This window comes from Micrasema longulum, unplaced genomic scaffold (genome assembly GCF_059751315.1).
Source record: "Micrasema longulum isolate JH-2025_06_02 unplaced genomic scaffold, ASM5975131v1 h1tg000043l, whole genome shotgun sequence".
NCBI lineage: Eukaryota > Metazoa > Arthropoda > Insecta > Trichoptera > Brachycentridae > Micrasema > Micrasema longulum.
The window spans coordinates 291,230-309,514 of NW_028277250.1; the positions used below are offsets into that span (position 1 = coordinate 291,230).

Below are 18,285 nucleotides of genomic sequence, written 5' to 3' on the forward strand. Positions count from 1 at the left end.
GAGAATACATTTGCATAAAGAAAAAGAAAAAAATGAGAGAGCGATTCCTCTTAACAATCATACAATGGTTCAAGACTAAAGTGAGATACATTTTACAACCTTCCCAAAATCACATGAACCTATTAACAATATTTTTATTGTATGAACCTCAACGCAAGTTTTCACTAATAAATTAATATAAAAATAGAAAATGATATAAAATTTGTTTGAAAAAATCTTGGGAACCATTTCATTCCATTCATTTAAAGTTTTCAAAGTTAGATAATGTTCTTTGAAAAATCATTTAATCTTTAAAAACTATATCAAAAGAAAATCTTAGAATTCTGAAAAAAGACAATGAATTTAAAAGAGGTAGCTAGTAGAATTAGAAAAACTGCCTACTTTTAGGATTAAAAAAACTTTTTGAATTCGTTTGAAGCTTGTAATCAGAAAAATAAAAGTGCTGGAAAATGATGAATGAATGTTGGGCTTAAAATTTATGAAATAAGAAAAGAAAATGTTTTGAAAATTTTTGGCGTTTCCTTGAAAGAATTCTGCGGGACGACTATGCTAAAATCAACCTAACGAAGGTGTTTACGATCGTCAGTGCGAAAGATCGTATTTAATGCTTAACATACACTGTTCGTGGTTTTTATTTTGCATTGTCAAAATTATTCTACTTTTACTCTAATGAAGATTTGCTAGATTTAATAGCAAAACTAATCGCCAAAAGTTAAAATTTCAATTGAGTTCGATGTTTTGTATTACATTAATGTAGTAAAATATCTAACCCGGGACCTCGACCTAACGGCGGAATCGACGTGAAGTCTTTGTTTCAAACAAAGTTTAACACTAAAATATTTCACTGTCCTTGTACCTGAAGCCTAAGACCTTACCTCCACGTAAAAGATGATTGAGTTACGCCTGTTCAAATTTCGTGCCCTATGCACCATTTTGGATGCGGATAGGAATATAATGACCAAAGTAAAATAATTAGTTAAATTAAATAATTATTATATTCAACACACCTATTTAAAATGAGTTTTAGCTTATTCAAAACACAGAAGGTGTGATGATAAGCTTATATTTATTATATACATAATATTTAGTAAAAATTTAACAAAATAACAAAAAAACATCAATATTTCATTTAAAATATTTAATAATTTTACACCATTTCGACAGAAGCAAGGGATACGTAAAAAGCATTCGTTAAGCTGAGGCTTCAGCAATGATCATGCATGTAAAGGATTTCATGATAATTGTATCAAATACAAACGAACTTCGCAAAACAAAAGTACGTAATTGACATTTGTATTTGCGTTCGTTTCGACTTTTTATTTACGAACGAAAACTTAAATGCCATCTTGTGCTGGGGCAGCTGATATTCTCGGTGACTTTTGCGATGAATGTTTAAATGAGTAAATGGCTTATAAATTTTAAACTTTTGAAAATGTTTTTTAAAGTTTAGAGTAGTATTTCAAGTATTTACTAGTATGAGTAAGCTTTCCAATGAATTATTAAAAAGAGGATAAGTTTTTTGACTTATAATTCAATAATTATTTTCAAGAAAAATATGCGTTTTCTTTATGTGCACAAATATTTAAACTTTGAAGCCTTTTTTTTAAAAAGTTGTTAACAGCTTGGACAGAAAATTAAAGACGAAATGTGTAAAATATGGCATAAGTTTTTAACATAAGATGACGGGGTTTCTCAAAAACTAAGCTAGAACACCCTCTATAACTCCATCAAAAAAAATTTTTTTGAGGAAGAAATATGAAAGTCTAAGAAATTGTAAGTTCAAACATACGCAAAACGGTGATGTTGCAGTGTGTAAAGTGGCCACTTAATCCGGCCACTGACAGGTCATAAGGCCCTGTAAATGCCAAAACCTTTCCTTTTCTTAAATTTTCTCCAGCTGTTAGTTTTACTATTTGTAAAAAATTGTCACATTGTATGTTTAAAAAAAAAAATGATTACATTGTATGTTACATAACTATGTTTCCGAAAATTTAAATGGGTTATCTTTATATGTATATAAAAGGCAATGTTTGTATGTAAGTCCCAACGGGCTGAATAACTACTTGACCGATTAGCGTGCGGGTTTAAGCGAAATGAAGATCTTTGCCATGAGCATATTTATAACTCTTAATATGCTGATATAAAGTCAATGTTGAATATTTCTAGTCTACAAAAACGTAGAACTAATATAAACTCATATACGAGTATATGTTCGGCATACTAAATGGTATCATCGATGTGCCATTATTACTGGGACAAGTAAAATTCCATATTCCGACTCGAAGGTTGAGAAAGATTGAAGAACTGTTCATCGATCAGCATAGAACAAACTATGGCTTTAATTCTCCAATGAACCGTCTTTGTCGTGAAATAGACAAAAACACAAAAAAATGTCAGTATATAATTCTTCTATTTAGTTATACACTCACATCTTCTCAAACCTTCTGAAAAAGATTTATCACCATTCTTGTGGTACTTAAAAAAATACAGTTGTCTTTGTTACAATAATTATTAGAGTAGATGTACTGAACATGGAATAGCTAAGGAAATATATCTATACACATAAATATAATTACATTATACGAGTACATTATAAAATACATAAGTATTATATGATTATTTATTGCATTCACGGGGCGCGTATGGCCTGCAATTGACTGGTTTTATGTGATCATTATTTTACTCACACTGGGTATTCAGCGTGTTCAAACATCTACATTCCTAAACCTCTTTCACCTCTTGAATAATAATTTTAAAAAATGTATTTTTCACAAATCTGATCATTCAATAAATCGATTTGGACACAATTAAAAAAGTCTCAATGACTTTTAAATGCATAGTTTACTTCACTAGTCTTAATTAGTCGGCCTGGTGGTCAGCGCGTTTGCCTACCATGAAAGCGGTTTCGGGTTCGATTCTCAAAATCTTTGACATGAAATATTTATTTAAAAATGTTTTTTACGATAGAATGTTTCAAAGTCCCTGGACTGGTACCTGAAGCGCAAGACTGATCATCTTACCTTCTGAAAAAAAAAATGAATCAAGTAAAATGCGATTGGTGTACCAATGCAGTGCTCTATGCACCATTCAGTGTGAAAAAGGGAATGATGATAGTACTTTACTAAGTCTCTAATTCACTTTTGGTGCATAGGGCAGTGCATTGACGCACTGAATGCAGCGTTATCTGTTGTGAGTTAATTTTATTGCAATAAAGTGACCAATTTTATGTCTTAACTGCCTGTAAACGAACGTTTTCAATTATCTGTTACATGGAAGTAAGGTGATTAGTCCTACGTTTTAGGTGTCAGTCCAGGTAAAACGAAATATTGCAGTTTAAACTTACCCTCAAATTTAGTTTTTAAAGAACTCTGTATGCCTTCAATTTGTGAAATCTTCAAAAAAGGATCAATTATACAAACTTTCTTTTATTTTTTAAACCCTAACGAACGTTTTCAATTATCTGTTACATGGAGGTAAGGTGATCAGTCCTACGTTTCAGGTGTCAGTCCAGGTATAATGAAATATTGCAGTTTAAACTAACCCTTCAAATTTAGATTATTAAGAACTTTGTATGCCCTCAATTTATGAAATATTTAAAAAAGCATCAATTATACAAATTTAGTTTTATTTTTTAAACCCCAAGGAACGTTTTTAATTATCTGTTACATGAAGGTAAGGTGATCAGTCCTACGTTTCAGGTGTCAGTCCAGGTATAATGAAATATTGCAGTTTAAACTAACCCTTCAAATTATGCTTTTAAAGAGCTATACATAGTTATACATAGCATAGGCATACATGCCCTCAATTTATGAAGTAACAATATAAATAAAAGTATGGATAATAAATTATCCAAACTTTTTTTTTTTTTTAAACCCACTAATTTGAAAAAAATCTCTAAACCATAGATTTTTAATTAATTTAATTTTACATAGATGCAATACAACTGCAACTTTCAATCATTATACATATGTTAAAAAACAAAACTTTAGTAATATTTCAGAAGTCTTCAAATCAATATCAAATATTCAAAAAAACGAAATTAAAAAAAAATCACGTAAGACCCACTCTAGTCTGAACTTTGTACATGGAAAAATTATGTATCTTTTAGAAAATAATATATTATTTCATGTAACCTGTTTTAGATAATAAAATTAAATGCAATACGAACTCCCTCTCTAAACACGAGTTTTTACTCTATTATAGAGGTAGACACGTTATTATTGATTATGTATGCACAAAACATTTGTTATTTTATACTTATTTTGCAAACAAATTATTAAAAAAATTAAAATTAAAAAAAAAAACCTTAAAAATAATATTTCACGTCCACCCTGCCAAGAATCGAACCTAGGACCTCAAGCATGGTAGACAAACAAGCCATCCACTACACTACAAGGTGGACCTATCTCCACTCTATTTCCTTTTACATTACTTTAACCTAAAAGTAGCTATCGAGTCAAAAGCACTAGTCCTGGGTTCCGGTTTCATTTCATACACAGAACTGAATTCTTCAATTCATTAAAAATACTAGAAGCTTAATATTCTCACGCGAAGCCAACTTTTAATTATTGTCCCAATATTGAACTTGCGCAAAAGCTACGTCATCATAAAATACCCTAGATTTAACATGGTTATTGCCTATGAAGAAAACAATTTCTTTTATGCGCCATAATTTCATCGCTATGTAACGTAACACAAATGTTATGTTCTGACCCAGAAACATTTATAGCACTTATGATATCAAATTTTACGAGATTTATAATACCGGGTCTAAGGCTTTATTTGAAAATACCACAGCGTGAGTTCAATAAAATAGTTTGTCTTCCAAGATGATATTAAATATTGAAAAGTAAACTACTGTATGCTCGTAAGAATTCTGCTCACTTAAGGTTTTGTTTTTAATAATGAAATATGTAGCCTCAAATTCCATATCCGTTTGGAGCATTTGGTGTCCACAAATACTCTCCAGACATCTCTATCAGCTGCCAGTTCCTTGTATCTTTCCAAAACAGATTTGCATCCCTTACTTCTGACATGAACTGACATGAACAAACAATCAGAAATGGACTTCCAGGACGTCGAGAAAATGCTTGTAAAGTAGGCAAGCGTGGTTAAGGCTCTTAGGAGAAGTCCGTAGTAAATGACCCAGTCAATAATATCGCATCCGCTTGATGACAGAACTCAGACGCATTCTTATGACGTTTTATTAAATACAGATTCGGAATCGCATTTTTTAAATATTTACTTTAGTTTTACTTGCGTATCTATATTCCTTCAGAAACCACGAAATCCAGAAAGCAAAACTGCAGTAACTAGGTTTTTGGTTTACAATTATCTTTTATTTAGTTATCTAAGTTTTATTTATCTTTTAAAATCAAGTATTAATTTTGATACGAAATATTAATTAATTATTAGTTTTTTCATTTCTTTTGATATATGGCATATAGTAATGACATGTACTATAGTATTGAAACTACAACAAAAAAATACTATTTTCCTCAACCTCGTTTTTCTCAGAAACATGTCTAACTGAGGTATTGCACTCTTCATACGAAGGGCAGATGGCGTCACCGGAGTTTGCTGCGTCCGTTTTCTTTTTTCTTCTTTTATTTCAAAGCTTAACACTGCACATGTAAGATTATTCAGAGACACGTATTATCAGAACTTAGTATTTTGCTGTTTTGAACCCTAGTGAGGTAACACGATTCGCATCAGCAGAAGAGAATAAGCGATATACGCCATAAAGGCGGCATTTGGTTTTCAAAACAAACCATCACGCCGTTTTTCCGTAGGGGTAGGCAGAGAAAATAGAACGCCAAATCATTCTATCTTTGCATACCGACCTCGCTTCCTCTACATTCATACATCTTCTCATGCACGCACGCCGATTATTCCTACTTTTGACTTGTCCATCTTCAAGTATTTGATAAACTTGATCGTGTCATGCCTTTCTTAGCCTTCCTCGTTTTCTGCATCCATCATATCTTTACAACAAAAAAATGAAAATAATAATTTTAAAAAGCATTGATAAGTGATTTAATTATTTTTTTCAACAACTGTGGAATGTTTTGAAACAGTTTTATTCATAATTCACACGGTTCATTTTCTGGCTCAAAATTAGTCTGGGCATGCACAAAAAGCAATACATACATACGCCATAAATACCCATTATACTCATAATTCTGTGGCATTTGGGTAAATATAAAAAATGTGCCACAAAAATTGAAAAAGTAAGAAACTTCAGCCCTACGGGGAATTGGATACAAAAAATGTTTTTTACGGGCGGTAAAAATTAGAGCATTAAACCATACAAGTTTTCTTGAAAGTGTATGAAAAAAAATATTTTATAAAAATGGACTACTTTGAACAACGTCACAAGTTCGTATGAATCAACCTTCAATTGTGGAAAATTTCTGGTTTACTTACTGCAACGGACCAATCGGCACAACTGACCGAAAAGAAATGGATGAGAACTTCACGCGCGTCCCGTCAGAGACGTCACGCGCGGAGTTATTTCAGTAGTACAAAATTTGAAAAAATCAAAGCGCTGCTAATACCGTACATAAAAATTGCTGAACCACGTTCCACTCTATAGAGTCTACAGAAGGTCAAATCAAGAAATGTAAATCAGAAAATAAATATTAATTTCAATATTTTGAAATTAGAATATCTTATTATCGTATAATTTGAAAGTACTACTACGTAAACAAGTACGCGTAAAATTGCCTTTAACAACATGGAAAAAATTTGACAGGCACCGTGGCGTAGTTGGTTAGCCGGCCAACTGGGAAACTGGGTTCAATTCCCGCCAGTTGCAAGAAAAAAAAAATCTCAATTAGTCTGGGTGTTGTGGTGTATTTTTCATTACCTCCTTCCGTCTCCCCTCTATCCCACCTGCTGACAAGCCTTAAAATAGAGACTTAGCGGGTTATTTCTTTAAAAAGAAAAGTTTATACGCGAAAAAACACGAGTTGTACCGCTTCACATATTTCATATTTAAAGTTAAGTTTACATATTTAAAATTGATCCTGAAATAGCACCCAAAATTGTATGTCAAAGAACTAAATCAGTAAGAAACTTTAAATGATTCCTTTGCACAACCAGCAATAGTCTTTACACCTCTTTAACTTAGATGCCACAGAATTTTGTGCCTATGTGTGCGCAGATTCTGAATAAATAAAACGGTTTTTGAATAGTTTCTGTTTGCATGCGCAGAATCTGAATGAAAAAAATCATCATCATCAACTAGGGCGCATTCTAAAATTTACCATCCACATTAGTATACGATTTTACCCAATTTAAACTCTACGCAGCAAAATTTCTGACCAGTTTCCTTATTCACGGCCCGGTCCTTTATATAAAAATTGAGTTTTTATTGGTTTGCGTCCTTTGCAAAAAGTTTTAGATCGTATAGCGGCGTTTAATATATTCGTTTTTTGCATAGCAGAGCGTTTTCATACGCCTGACTGAATTCAATCTATTAATTTATTTTAGATGCGGATCAGCATCACTGATTTATGAAATGTACCAAATTATTTATCGGTTATTATAAAACATTCAGAACAGAGAGAGATTTTTTAAAAAGGAAATATGGAAGTCTAGGCATTTACAGGGTTTAATCCAAGCATTTAGAATGTTACACAGTGTGTAAAGTGGCCACTTAAACCAGCCAATGACAAGTCATTAGCCCTGCAAATGCCTAGACTTCCATATTCCCTTCTCAAAAATATTTCGCTCTCTGTTCCAGTGTTCAATCAGCCTGTCTGCAAGCATTTGGACATACTCAAAACAGTGTTGTATCAACATATTACAACAGAGATGAAGAACATTTAAGAGAAGGTAATATAGAAGTCCAGGCATCTACAGGGCTTATGACCTGTCAATGGCTGGTTTAAGTGGCCACTTTACACACTGTGTAACATTCACCATTCTGCCTATATTTGAACATCTATATTCCTTCAATTTTTTCATCTGTTGATGTTTGTGAAGTTAAAGAGCTGAAACCTTTATTTATGCGGGTGAGATTCATCTGGGAGTTGAATACAGTCCTTGTCTACAAAAATTTGGACAAACTCAAAATATTAGTGTTGTTTTATTTTTGTCTTTATACAAAGGTCTTCATTTTAGTTATTTATTTGTTTTATTATAACATACAACACGGATAAATATTCTTAGATTTTTACTACTGTTCAGATGAATTATATACTTTTCTGTTCATTTTATAAAAAAATTGTTGTTTTTATAAATTTAGGTAAAACTATATATATTATGACTGATATAAATCTCTACCAACAAGCCAATACCTGTGGTAAGGTAGGAATAAAGTTATTTGCAAAAAAATAAAATAAATATGTTATAAGTGTAGAACGTATATTTAATGTCAATAAATAAATAAATATATTATACCGTGTGTCGTTCTTACTATTTTCCGACGTTTCCGATTACAGCGTCCATTTTACAACACCAACCCTGTTGATAAACGCTGTAATACGGCCAGAAACGACGCACAATACAATAAATCATAAAATATTTATTATAATACGGGCTAAATCATAATTATTGTATTAAAAATATTCAGTAGAAATTTAATTAGAAAAGTAATATTGCGAGAAAGCATTCCACTTGTTATACATTCCAGGCATTTTCTACTAAAACAAGTAATCTAACGACTATCAAGACATGCATTATATTTATTTCTAGCATACTCTTATTATCAAATTAATAACAATTTCAATTATTTCTAACTATATACTAACTAGCCTTCGAAAATAGATTACTTATCTAAGATAAATATTATTAATTAAAATAAAACAATCAAAGAAAAAAAGTTTTATCTTACCTCCAACCATTTGTGGTTCACCGAGATTTACGTAGAATAGAACATCTTTTTCATAACTGTCTTCCTCCACTATGTGAATGGGAATAAATTTCCTAAAAAAAAAGAAAAAACTCAATTACTTTACGAAAAATCACCAGATCATTATTTGAACGTAGTTATGCATAAAATAGCCAGTCCACAATTTAGAAAAAATGATATTTTGGTGTTATCAGATGCAGTAAGATCAGTTCTATATTCTGCTTAACACAGCCAGGCCACTTTCATTAAAAAAACTGTAACAATCACCTTCTGAAAAAAGTGTCAATCACAAAAACGGCATTTCTCAATTTGCAAAAAACACCCACGGCACTAGAAAAATCTTACGGTACTAAGGTAAAATCATTAAAACTAGTCAAATTGGTAATGAAATTTTTGTTTGTAATATTAAAAAAATAATGTATTCATTATTTATTATTTGTCGAAATCAAAAAACATTCCAACCGTTGTGTAGATTCCATTATTCGCCCTCTTCACAAAAGTGCTATTATCTCAGTTTCACTTTTCTATGGCTGGCTGCTTTTTGCATAGCTACGTTCATTTGATCATCATTTATAGGAACTTGACACTACGAACAGTTTTAGCTGAGTGATAAATGTGTGTCAATTATTCACTTAAACAAGAACTCTGTTTTCCTTATAATATGTTTCATCATTTCAATAATTTAAGGCGTCTGAAAATAGAAAAGTGTTTAAAAAGGCGGTTATTAGTAGAGAAATTCAAAATAATCTTATTCCCACCATACAGATAAATGGCAAAATAAAAAGACCAATAAAGGTACATCTCATTTACTTAGAATCTTGGGAAAAAAACATGAAAAAACCAATTTTTATTTGTTTTTTTTTACCCGCTAAGCCTTTATTTTAGAGGCTTGTTAGCAGGTGAGAAAGAAGAAATATGGAAGAAAGTCATATATTCAGGGTTGTGAGTGTACTGATACACAATGGTAAGTGAATATTTCCTTCTCAAAAACGGTTTATGTACTCAAACAAGTGTTTAAAAATTCTTATACTACATTAGAATTAAATTGCCTAAAAGTAAGCAGTCCATAAGAGTACGTATTGTTTTTTATTTTTTTATTTTTTTGTGACTATTTTTACTATAATTATTGATATACATTTAAAAAAACTTATTACTACTACGACACTTTATTAATAATTTAGTAAAATTATAATTGACTGTATAAATTGCATCTATCTTAAATTAAATTTGATAAAAAATAATCTTATATAAATTCCAATAAACTGCTTTAATAACATATAATGAAAACTTAATTTTGGTCTATACACAATTTTTAATTTTTCTTTTGTGACTATTGGTGTTCGCATATAATTGGTGTTTATATTTTATTTTATGAATTGAATTTATATAGTGATATTTTTTACTGTTTGTAAACTGAAAATAAATACATAATTGGAAAATTAATAAATTAAAAATTATCTTTTGTAGTATTTTTGGATTTAAATAGTTAAAAGTGGATATTTTTTAAATTCTCACACTGAAAACAACAACAGCCTCATATTTTTTAGTTAGAAAGAAATATTTTTATTTATTAAAATATATTCAGTAATTAAAAATATAGTTAGGAATTCAAAATATTTATGAAAGGAGCTAAACATTATATTCATAATTCTAAATTATATGGCACTTATTTTAAACACTAAATTTATTTTATTTATAATTTAAGGAATACTTATCGCAATAAAAAAAACAACATACATCATTGTAAAATGTAACTAACCCATTGGGTATTATACTGAAGGATGTTTTTTTTCTTTCACGTAATGGGAAATGGTCAAAAAATTATTTATAATAATATTATTTTTATTTGACATAGTATCCATAGAATTAAGAATAGTACAGAAGGAGCGTAGAATCATACTTGAATACATCAGACTGTATCCAATAATTCCCCACTTTTGCCGCGCGCATTCGTGATGTCGCCGCGTAATGTTACACGATGGGAAAAAATATAATTAAAACACAAATATAAGGTAAAAAAAAGCAATCTGTTAATTTCTCTAAAATTTGATTGTGCACGCGGAAATATTGATTGACACAACATAGTAGATAAGTAAAGGGTCATTTAATAAGAGTAATTGAATTAATGAAGTTTAAACTTAAAATATAAAACAAATTTTATTTTACACAAAACGGATTTTTTTCATATCATGTCAAATAATATTTTATGTTTTAAAGATAATGTCAGTCAAATGTTCACGATAGGCTTGTTTAATCCGAGATCCAATTTTCGTTAGTTCTCTCATTAGATGAGCAAAGTAGGGTAAAAAATTTACTACCCTGGCAACACTAACGAAATGTTTATTTTGTTTCTTCGGCAATCTGATAGATGGAACAATAATTCAATTTTTAAGTAATGTAAATAATGGAATATAATTATTCGTATTTAGAAAGCCAGTTTCTTTTATACTTATTTATAAACTTAATATTTTATCATGATGTTATGTTTTATCAAACATCTTTGAAAGATTTCTCTCTTCATGAATGCCTCAGGCATTACAGCTTTCCATCAAAGAGTTTCATTACTTGACTCTCAAATGGTCCTAGTATTTTAAAATCGCATTTATGAAAAGTTTATCTCTAACATAAAAATGTTTTTAATTGTAAACAATGTTTGAAAGTAAAAATAAATAGAGATATAAATATAAACTGAAAAGATAATCTAAAAGATCTGGAAAGGGCAATTGAACGTAGTTATGCAAAAAGCAGCCGCCAGTTCACAATTAAAAAAAAAAGAAAAATTGATGTTATCGGGTGCAGTAAGGTCAATTATATGTCTTGTTAAAAAACAGCAAGACCGCTTTAATACAAAAAAATGTTTTAATCACCTTCTGAAAATGGTGTTCATCACACAAACGGAATTTCTCAATTTGCAGAAAACACCCACAGCACCAGAAAAATCTTAACGAATTAAAATAATTATTCAAACTGGTCTAATGTATAATAAAATTCTTGTTTGTAATATAAAAAAACTAATGTATTCATTGTTTATCATTTGTTAAAGTCAAAAATATTCCAACTGTAACTTTGTTTATTCACTCATTTTACAAAGGTGCTATTATCTCAGTTTCACTTTTCTATAGCTAGCTGCTTTCTGCATAACTACATTTAGTTATCTATGATTTAGAAGTTAGTACAGAAAATAATTATATAAATGAAATTTGAAAAAAAAAATACACCGATAATCTGTCCTTCCATTGATTGTTGCGTGCATTTCAGTTTCTAGCTACTTTTTTGTGTCCTAGACATAGTTTCTAGTCCGTATTTTGTCACCTATAATATCTTATAATATCTTATAACTTATCTTTTAAAGCATACAGCGACTTGTTTATATAAAAGAATATAGTTTAGATTTCCGAAAGCAGCCAGCCCAACTTAACCCCATTCTTCTTGGCAATTTTTCTGCCTGGTTATCTAATCATGTCATTTATGGCGTGAATTAATGGTAACGTAGGACGAGATTGACCAAGAAAGACGTGGCATGATCGAATAAAGTCTGGTCATGTCAAAGCAGGAGAAGGACATGTATTATACAACAAAATGTATGAGCTAGGAATGTATGTCAGGATAGATGTGAGTGGGGGTCCTTCCTATCTGCCTATATCTACGAAGAAATGACATAATGGTAGTAGTAGTGAACTAACGCTTTTAAAAAAATATATTTCTTTTGTTTTAATTACGAGTTCTTTGAATAAATATCGAACATTGAATTCTTGAGAATTGAAAACATTGTTTAGAAACATTTAGTTGGGTGTAGATATTAAATTCCGTATTTGTGGAATTCCATATTCAGTAGTTACGTTAAAATATTTCAAAGCACGAAAATTGTAATCGAAGACGTTCGTAAGGAAGAAGTTTTTACCCTTCGAAGTATTACTTAGAATCTACTTAACTTGTAAACAATTATTAAAACCTTCAATCGCCTGACTGACGCATTTTATCCCTAAATATACTAAAGTAAGGGATATCCGTGAAGTGTACATAAGAAAATTCTTAAGATTTTAAGCAGATCCTTGAAATTCTAAGGGTCGGGTTTAATCAAAGGGACGAGACGACTTAAAGTTAAAGTCAGTAGATGTGACGTGACGAGTCTTCGAAAGTTTGTCTCTGAATGTCCTATTAAACAGTGATCCAATTTAAATTTCCGCGCGGTAATAAACATTCGGAGCTTCGGGACAGGATCGGGTCTAAATTGTCAGACATCTTTTATTGGCGTTTTCCTAACAAAATTAAACAAAAATTAACAATTTACAACAGGCAAATTACATTGCACAATCACTTTATATAAGTCTCCTAATGCCGTAGGTTTATATACAGTTCATTAAAATCCTTAATAAACCTTTGCTTATGTTTACGAACCCGAAAATTCTCAAAAAAAAATCTAGTGTGTCTACTAGCACAACTAAAATGTATGTTTACTTGGTTCAGACAGCGACTAAAACATAAATTCAGGTTTATTAAACATTTGAAGGCACTGTGCATGAGTTTGTCCACTATGTTTTTTTTTCATTTGAGCATTACGTAAGGCTGGGATACGCATTATCGACAAAATCAAGAAAGGAGTTCTGCGCTAAATTGCACATGTAGAGCAAATGACCAGTAAAAGGCGGCTAAGAAGATTTATGATGCGAATGTAGATGTAAGTAGAAATTGAGAAAGACGCGGCATGACCAGTGAAAGAACAGCTCTTCTTATACTCGGAACCGTTTTAAAGACCATAGGTCTTCCTCTCGGATTCACTCATACAAAAAAGCTTTGTTTTTTGCCAATAAACGAGTTACACTTTTGAATTTCAAAAATCTCGATTTTAATTGAATTTAACTCTACTACTTTCTTGGCAAATCATATGAGGGGAGGGGGGTTTTGTCGGATATTGTCATTCATCCTGATCATAATATGATCATTTTGCAAACACGAATGGCTGCAAAAACTGTTTTTATTTGTATCGCCTATGTACTCGTGCATTACAGTAATTTAAAAAAATATATATCGTCAGATCCTCAGATAAATAATTCTCCAGAGAAGCCGTTAAGCTCTATTGCATAGAACAAAAGCGTTCTAAATTTTTGGTTTGATTTTAGTTCGTTTTTTAGTTTAACAACAAACATGTAATCGACGTTTTTGGTTTGCGATCGCAATTCTCAACGCAAGTACCTACGCCCCATTGTATTGCTATAATCTGTAGCTAAGTTCGTAGTCAATAATAATATAATGGTTTTTCTCCGTATGGACGACTCTATAAGACTATTAATTGTAATCATTATTTAAATGATTCAAAAACAACGCCCTTCATGGAAGTCACTCAAAGATAAATTCGATTTAAAGGTCATGGAAAATCCAACAATCACTCGAAGATGAACATGTCAAAAGTCGGAATAACCGACGCGCGAGCGAAAAGATTCGTGAATGCAGAGGAAGTCAGGTCTGCACGCGTAGACATAGTGGTATGGCGTTGTCCTGTCTGCCTACTTTTACGGGAAAACGGATTGTGAGTTTGTATGTTTATTGTTAGAAGATCTAAATAAAACAAACAACTTATTTCGCCGAAAATCTAAGGCGTGTTAAAGCTCTTCCTCGACTCTTCCAGTACTGTACATTGAAAAACATGGACTCTCTGAACTCAATATTGTAATTGAAGCAAATAAATATGTAGAAAATTTAGGGACACTGATGATAAACAAATTAACCTTAAAAACTTTAAAACGATTGATTGACTGGAATGCAATTTAAGAACAACCTTTATTAGATCTACACAAATCGTCATGACATCCGGTCTTCGTATTTAACATTATAAATCAAAAGGGAAAAAAATAGTTCATTCACCCCAAAAATAATGTTTCTATTTTAGCGGTCGGTAATTTATTCACAATGGAAAATTCGTTTTCTTCCTTTTCCCCTTCTTTGTGTTGCCGGCAGCCCAGAATAGGGAATAATGACTTTAAAAAAAAAACAAACCTTTACGTAGCACAAAATAATATAATTTACAATGTACACATTTAAAAAACGACGATCAGCTTTCCTTATTCTTTCAACAACACCCCAATCTCTATAACAGATAGTCGAATTCGCGACAATAGGTGTTATTTATTTATTTATTTACATACATAAGTTCATTGTACATACTTTGAGACGATAAGTACCAACTCCTACGGGACTAAAAGTCCTGTGTTGAAATAGGACGAGCAATTATATGACACATACACATGAGTATCACACCACAAATATAGGATTAGAAACATTAAAAAATAAATATAAAAATATGAAAAAATATTATTATTGATACGAAACTAATGTTTAATATTCATTTTGAATCAGTCCTGAAAAAAACATATAAAATGGTCGGACTTATTATGCGGGTATCGAAAGCATTTAAACACGCAGAGACATAGAAAGGGTCCAAAAATATTTTTAAAGCATGTCGACCACCGGTTAAACATTAACTTCTCTAACCATGCTGAAAGTATGCAGTACTATGGAATAAACTCTCTTAAATTCGAAAAATTATGTTGGACCAGTTATTTTTATTCAAATTAATAAATAATAAAATTGATTCTACTAACCTACTAGAAAGACTTTCATTCCGTGTGCCACCTAGACCGACAAGACAAAATCTTCTGATTTACACAGAAAACGCGTCAGCAAACTATTTGAATATGCGACCAATATAACAATAGATTTACCGAGGCTGATATTTTTTATTGACAATGTATGTAAATTTAGGTCAAAAATCATAGAGATATTGAGAGACGCAGATATTTAACTTTATTATTATGTACATATTTTTTCATTTCGTTTCTTTTACATTTATTAAATTCATTAAATTTAACATAATTTAAATTATTGTATTAAGTGTAAACAATTTTTTTGGTGAGTGCATGAGTGTCCTACACTAATTAACAGAGAAATTATCAATATTTGTGTACATACTGTTTGTTTACCCAATAAAATAAATAAATAAATATACAATAAAAAAATACATGTACCTTTTATTCCTAATAGTACGGTACAATAAACCGTGTATATTTTCCAATGCTAGTTTTAGTTGTATCTATCTATGTAGGTAAACCCATCCCAAGATAGATGCAAGTTGTATGTGTATAGTGTGGTTTCGGCAGGCAACATAGCAAGTAGCGTCATCCACGACCACTCGCTCATATATTTATGATTACCCAAATGACAGCGGACCACCCCGCTACCACCGTTTACTATATCTCCAACAATTTATTATTTAATTATTAGTAGTATAAAAAATATTTTTAAATGTATCATTCTGAATTTCCCGGTCCAATACATCACGATCCGGTTTAAATTTAAACTTTGTTTGTGACCGTTTAGGTTTAAACAGAACATTGTCAGGAATCTTGTCATCACAATTATCAAGGCCAAGCACGTCGGGTTTTTGTAGACATATTTTTTATGATTTTTTGAAAGTTATGTATGAAAACATTTTTCCACAATATCCATATTGATTTTGAAAATACAATTAATATATCTTAATCCATTTCACACATTTTTATCGGTATTCGTAGTATGTGATATTTCCCTATTACGGCAGCCATGTTGGATGTCGCATTAAATGGACGTTAGAATTACATATTTAGCGTGAATTATTGTTTCAATTTAGTAATTTCCGACGTGTCGCGGATGGCGGAACGAAAAGTCTCAAAATGGCGTCCACTAGTCGTTAACTGCTTAACGCTGTTGGCATTTGTAATTTACGGTATTTGGATTGCATATTCTGATCAATGAGCAATAAATTCGGGCAGTAAATCATTTTAAGTGCCTATTCATTTACCTTCAGAGAGCAATGGGTTTATTCGGCACTAAAGATGGCCGCATCATATACACTTGACGAGAATAATGTTGCAGTGTAGATATAAAACGTCTCCATAGTATATTTGATATTAAATCAATCGTAAGTTTGCACATACGTAAAGCCAAATCAATTCGTATTATGTTGATCAAATAGTGATTGCTAATACAAAGGTTAGCCAGACCACAAGTAATGCGATTTGGGAATTGATACTTGGAAATATTCTCGTATAAATATACTCGTAAATAAGTCATCCTCGTCGTCATGTCCTTTCCGTACTTATTGGCAAATAAGACACTCTTTTGGGACAATAATCGTAGAGAATCATGATCATTTTTGTTATTATATTATACACGAAGGTAAGCTGATCAGTTTAACGCTTCAGGTGCCCGTCCAGAGACTAATGTTCTAGTGAAAAATTGAGCCTTAGGCAAAAGCGCTTACTGTCAGTGCTCAGCCATAACGGGCGCGGTGAACTATTTTGAACGGCAAGGCATCGCATACGCGCCCGCGCCGCACCGCAAAACACTCGTCACAATGGCCAAGCATTAAGACCACGCAGTGGACAAAACAATACCATGGTGGTGATAAAGGTGAAAGTGTATTTTAGTATTTGCATGTTGGAGTAGTAAGTGTCCTGACGAAGAGACGGGTACGTCTCGAAACCGGTAGATATCAAGAGTCGGTATGTGGTTTAATACTTAAATTGAATTCTGTGGCTCTGTATCATTTTGGAACAAAGAAAAAGTGATGAATTCAAAAATTTATTGGAACATGGTTATAACACAAGATTCCAACGAAATGAAGGTTTAGTGATTCCAAAGACAAGAAACAAATATGGGACAAGAACTTTAAAATATGTGGTTCCAGTTATGTTCAATTTGTTACCAAACAATCTGAGAAATGGCACTACCAAAAGTGAAAAGGGCAAAATAATAGACTGGCTATTCGATCAGGAGTTTATATATTAAAAAAATAGAATATTTTTAGATATAGATATATATAAAATAGAATTTATAACTAAGTAATATTCTCATGGATGTTAATGTGTGTATATGTATGTTCATATGTATGTATGTATGTATGTATGTATGTATGTATGTGTATATATGTGTATATAAGTATGTGTGGATATGTATGTGTGCATGTACGGGTATAAATATGTATGGATATGGATGAGGATGATATATAGATATAGACCACATTATTTTTTGGTACGTGTATTTTTGTACATACACAAATCTGGATTTCTCCCGAGGGGGAGTAGGTATATATTTTTTTTATCAATATTCCTACAGAGATGAGGTATAGATGGTAATAATATAGATGATGGATGGATAATATAGATGGTAAAAATACATAGATGGTGCTCCAACACGGTCATAAGCCCTGTAAACGCTCGAATATCGATAATCCTGAATTTGAAAAAAATCTACCTCATCTCTGTAGGAATATTGATAAAAAAAAATATAGATATAGACTTACATATAGATAGATATAGATATGGATATGTTAATAAAGAATGTTTTTAATAAAATGCTTTGTGCCTATTAAATATGTACACACTTCTGTTTAA

General features: G+C 31.2%; 1 protein-coding gene across 3 annotated transcripts in view; it reads right to left on the reverse strand.

Moving 5' to 3' along the window:
- Calx (sodium/calcium exchanger 3) overlaps positions 1-18,285 on the reverse strand; it is a 349,508-nt gene that overhangs the window by 130,765 nt on the left and 200,458 nt on the right. For all 3 annotated transcript variants that reach the window (XM_088227414.1, XM_088227405.1, XM_088227424.1), the window contains exon 2: positions 8,840-8,931. In XM_088227414.1, the coding sequence (XP_088083540.1) occupies positions 8,840-8,931 (92 nt within the window). The remainder of the gene's footprint in view (positions 1-8,839; positions 8,932-18,285) is intronic.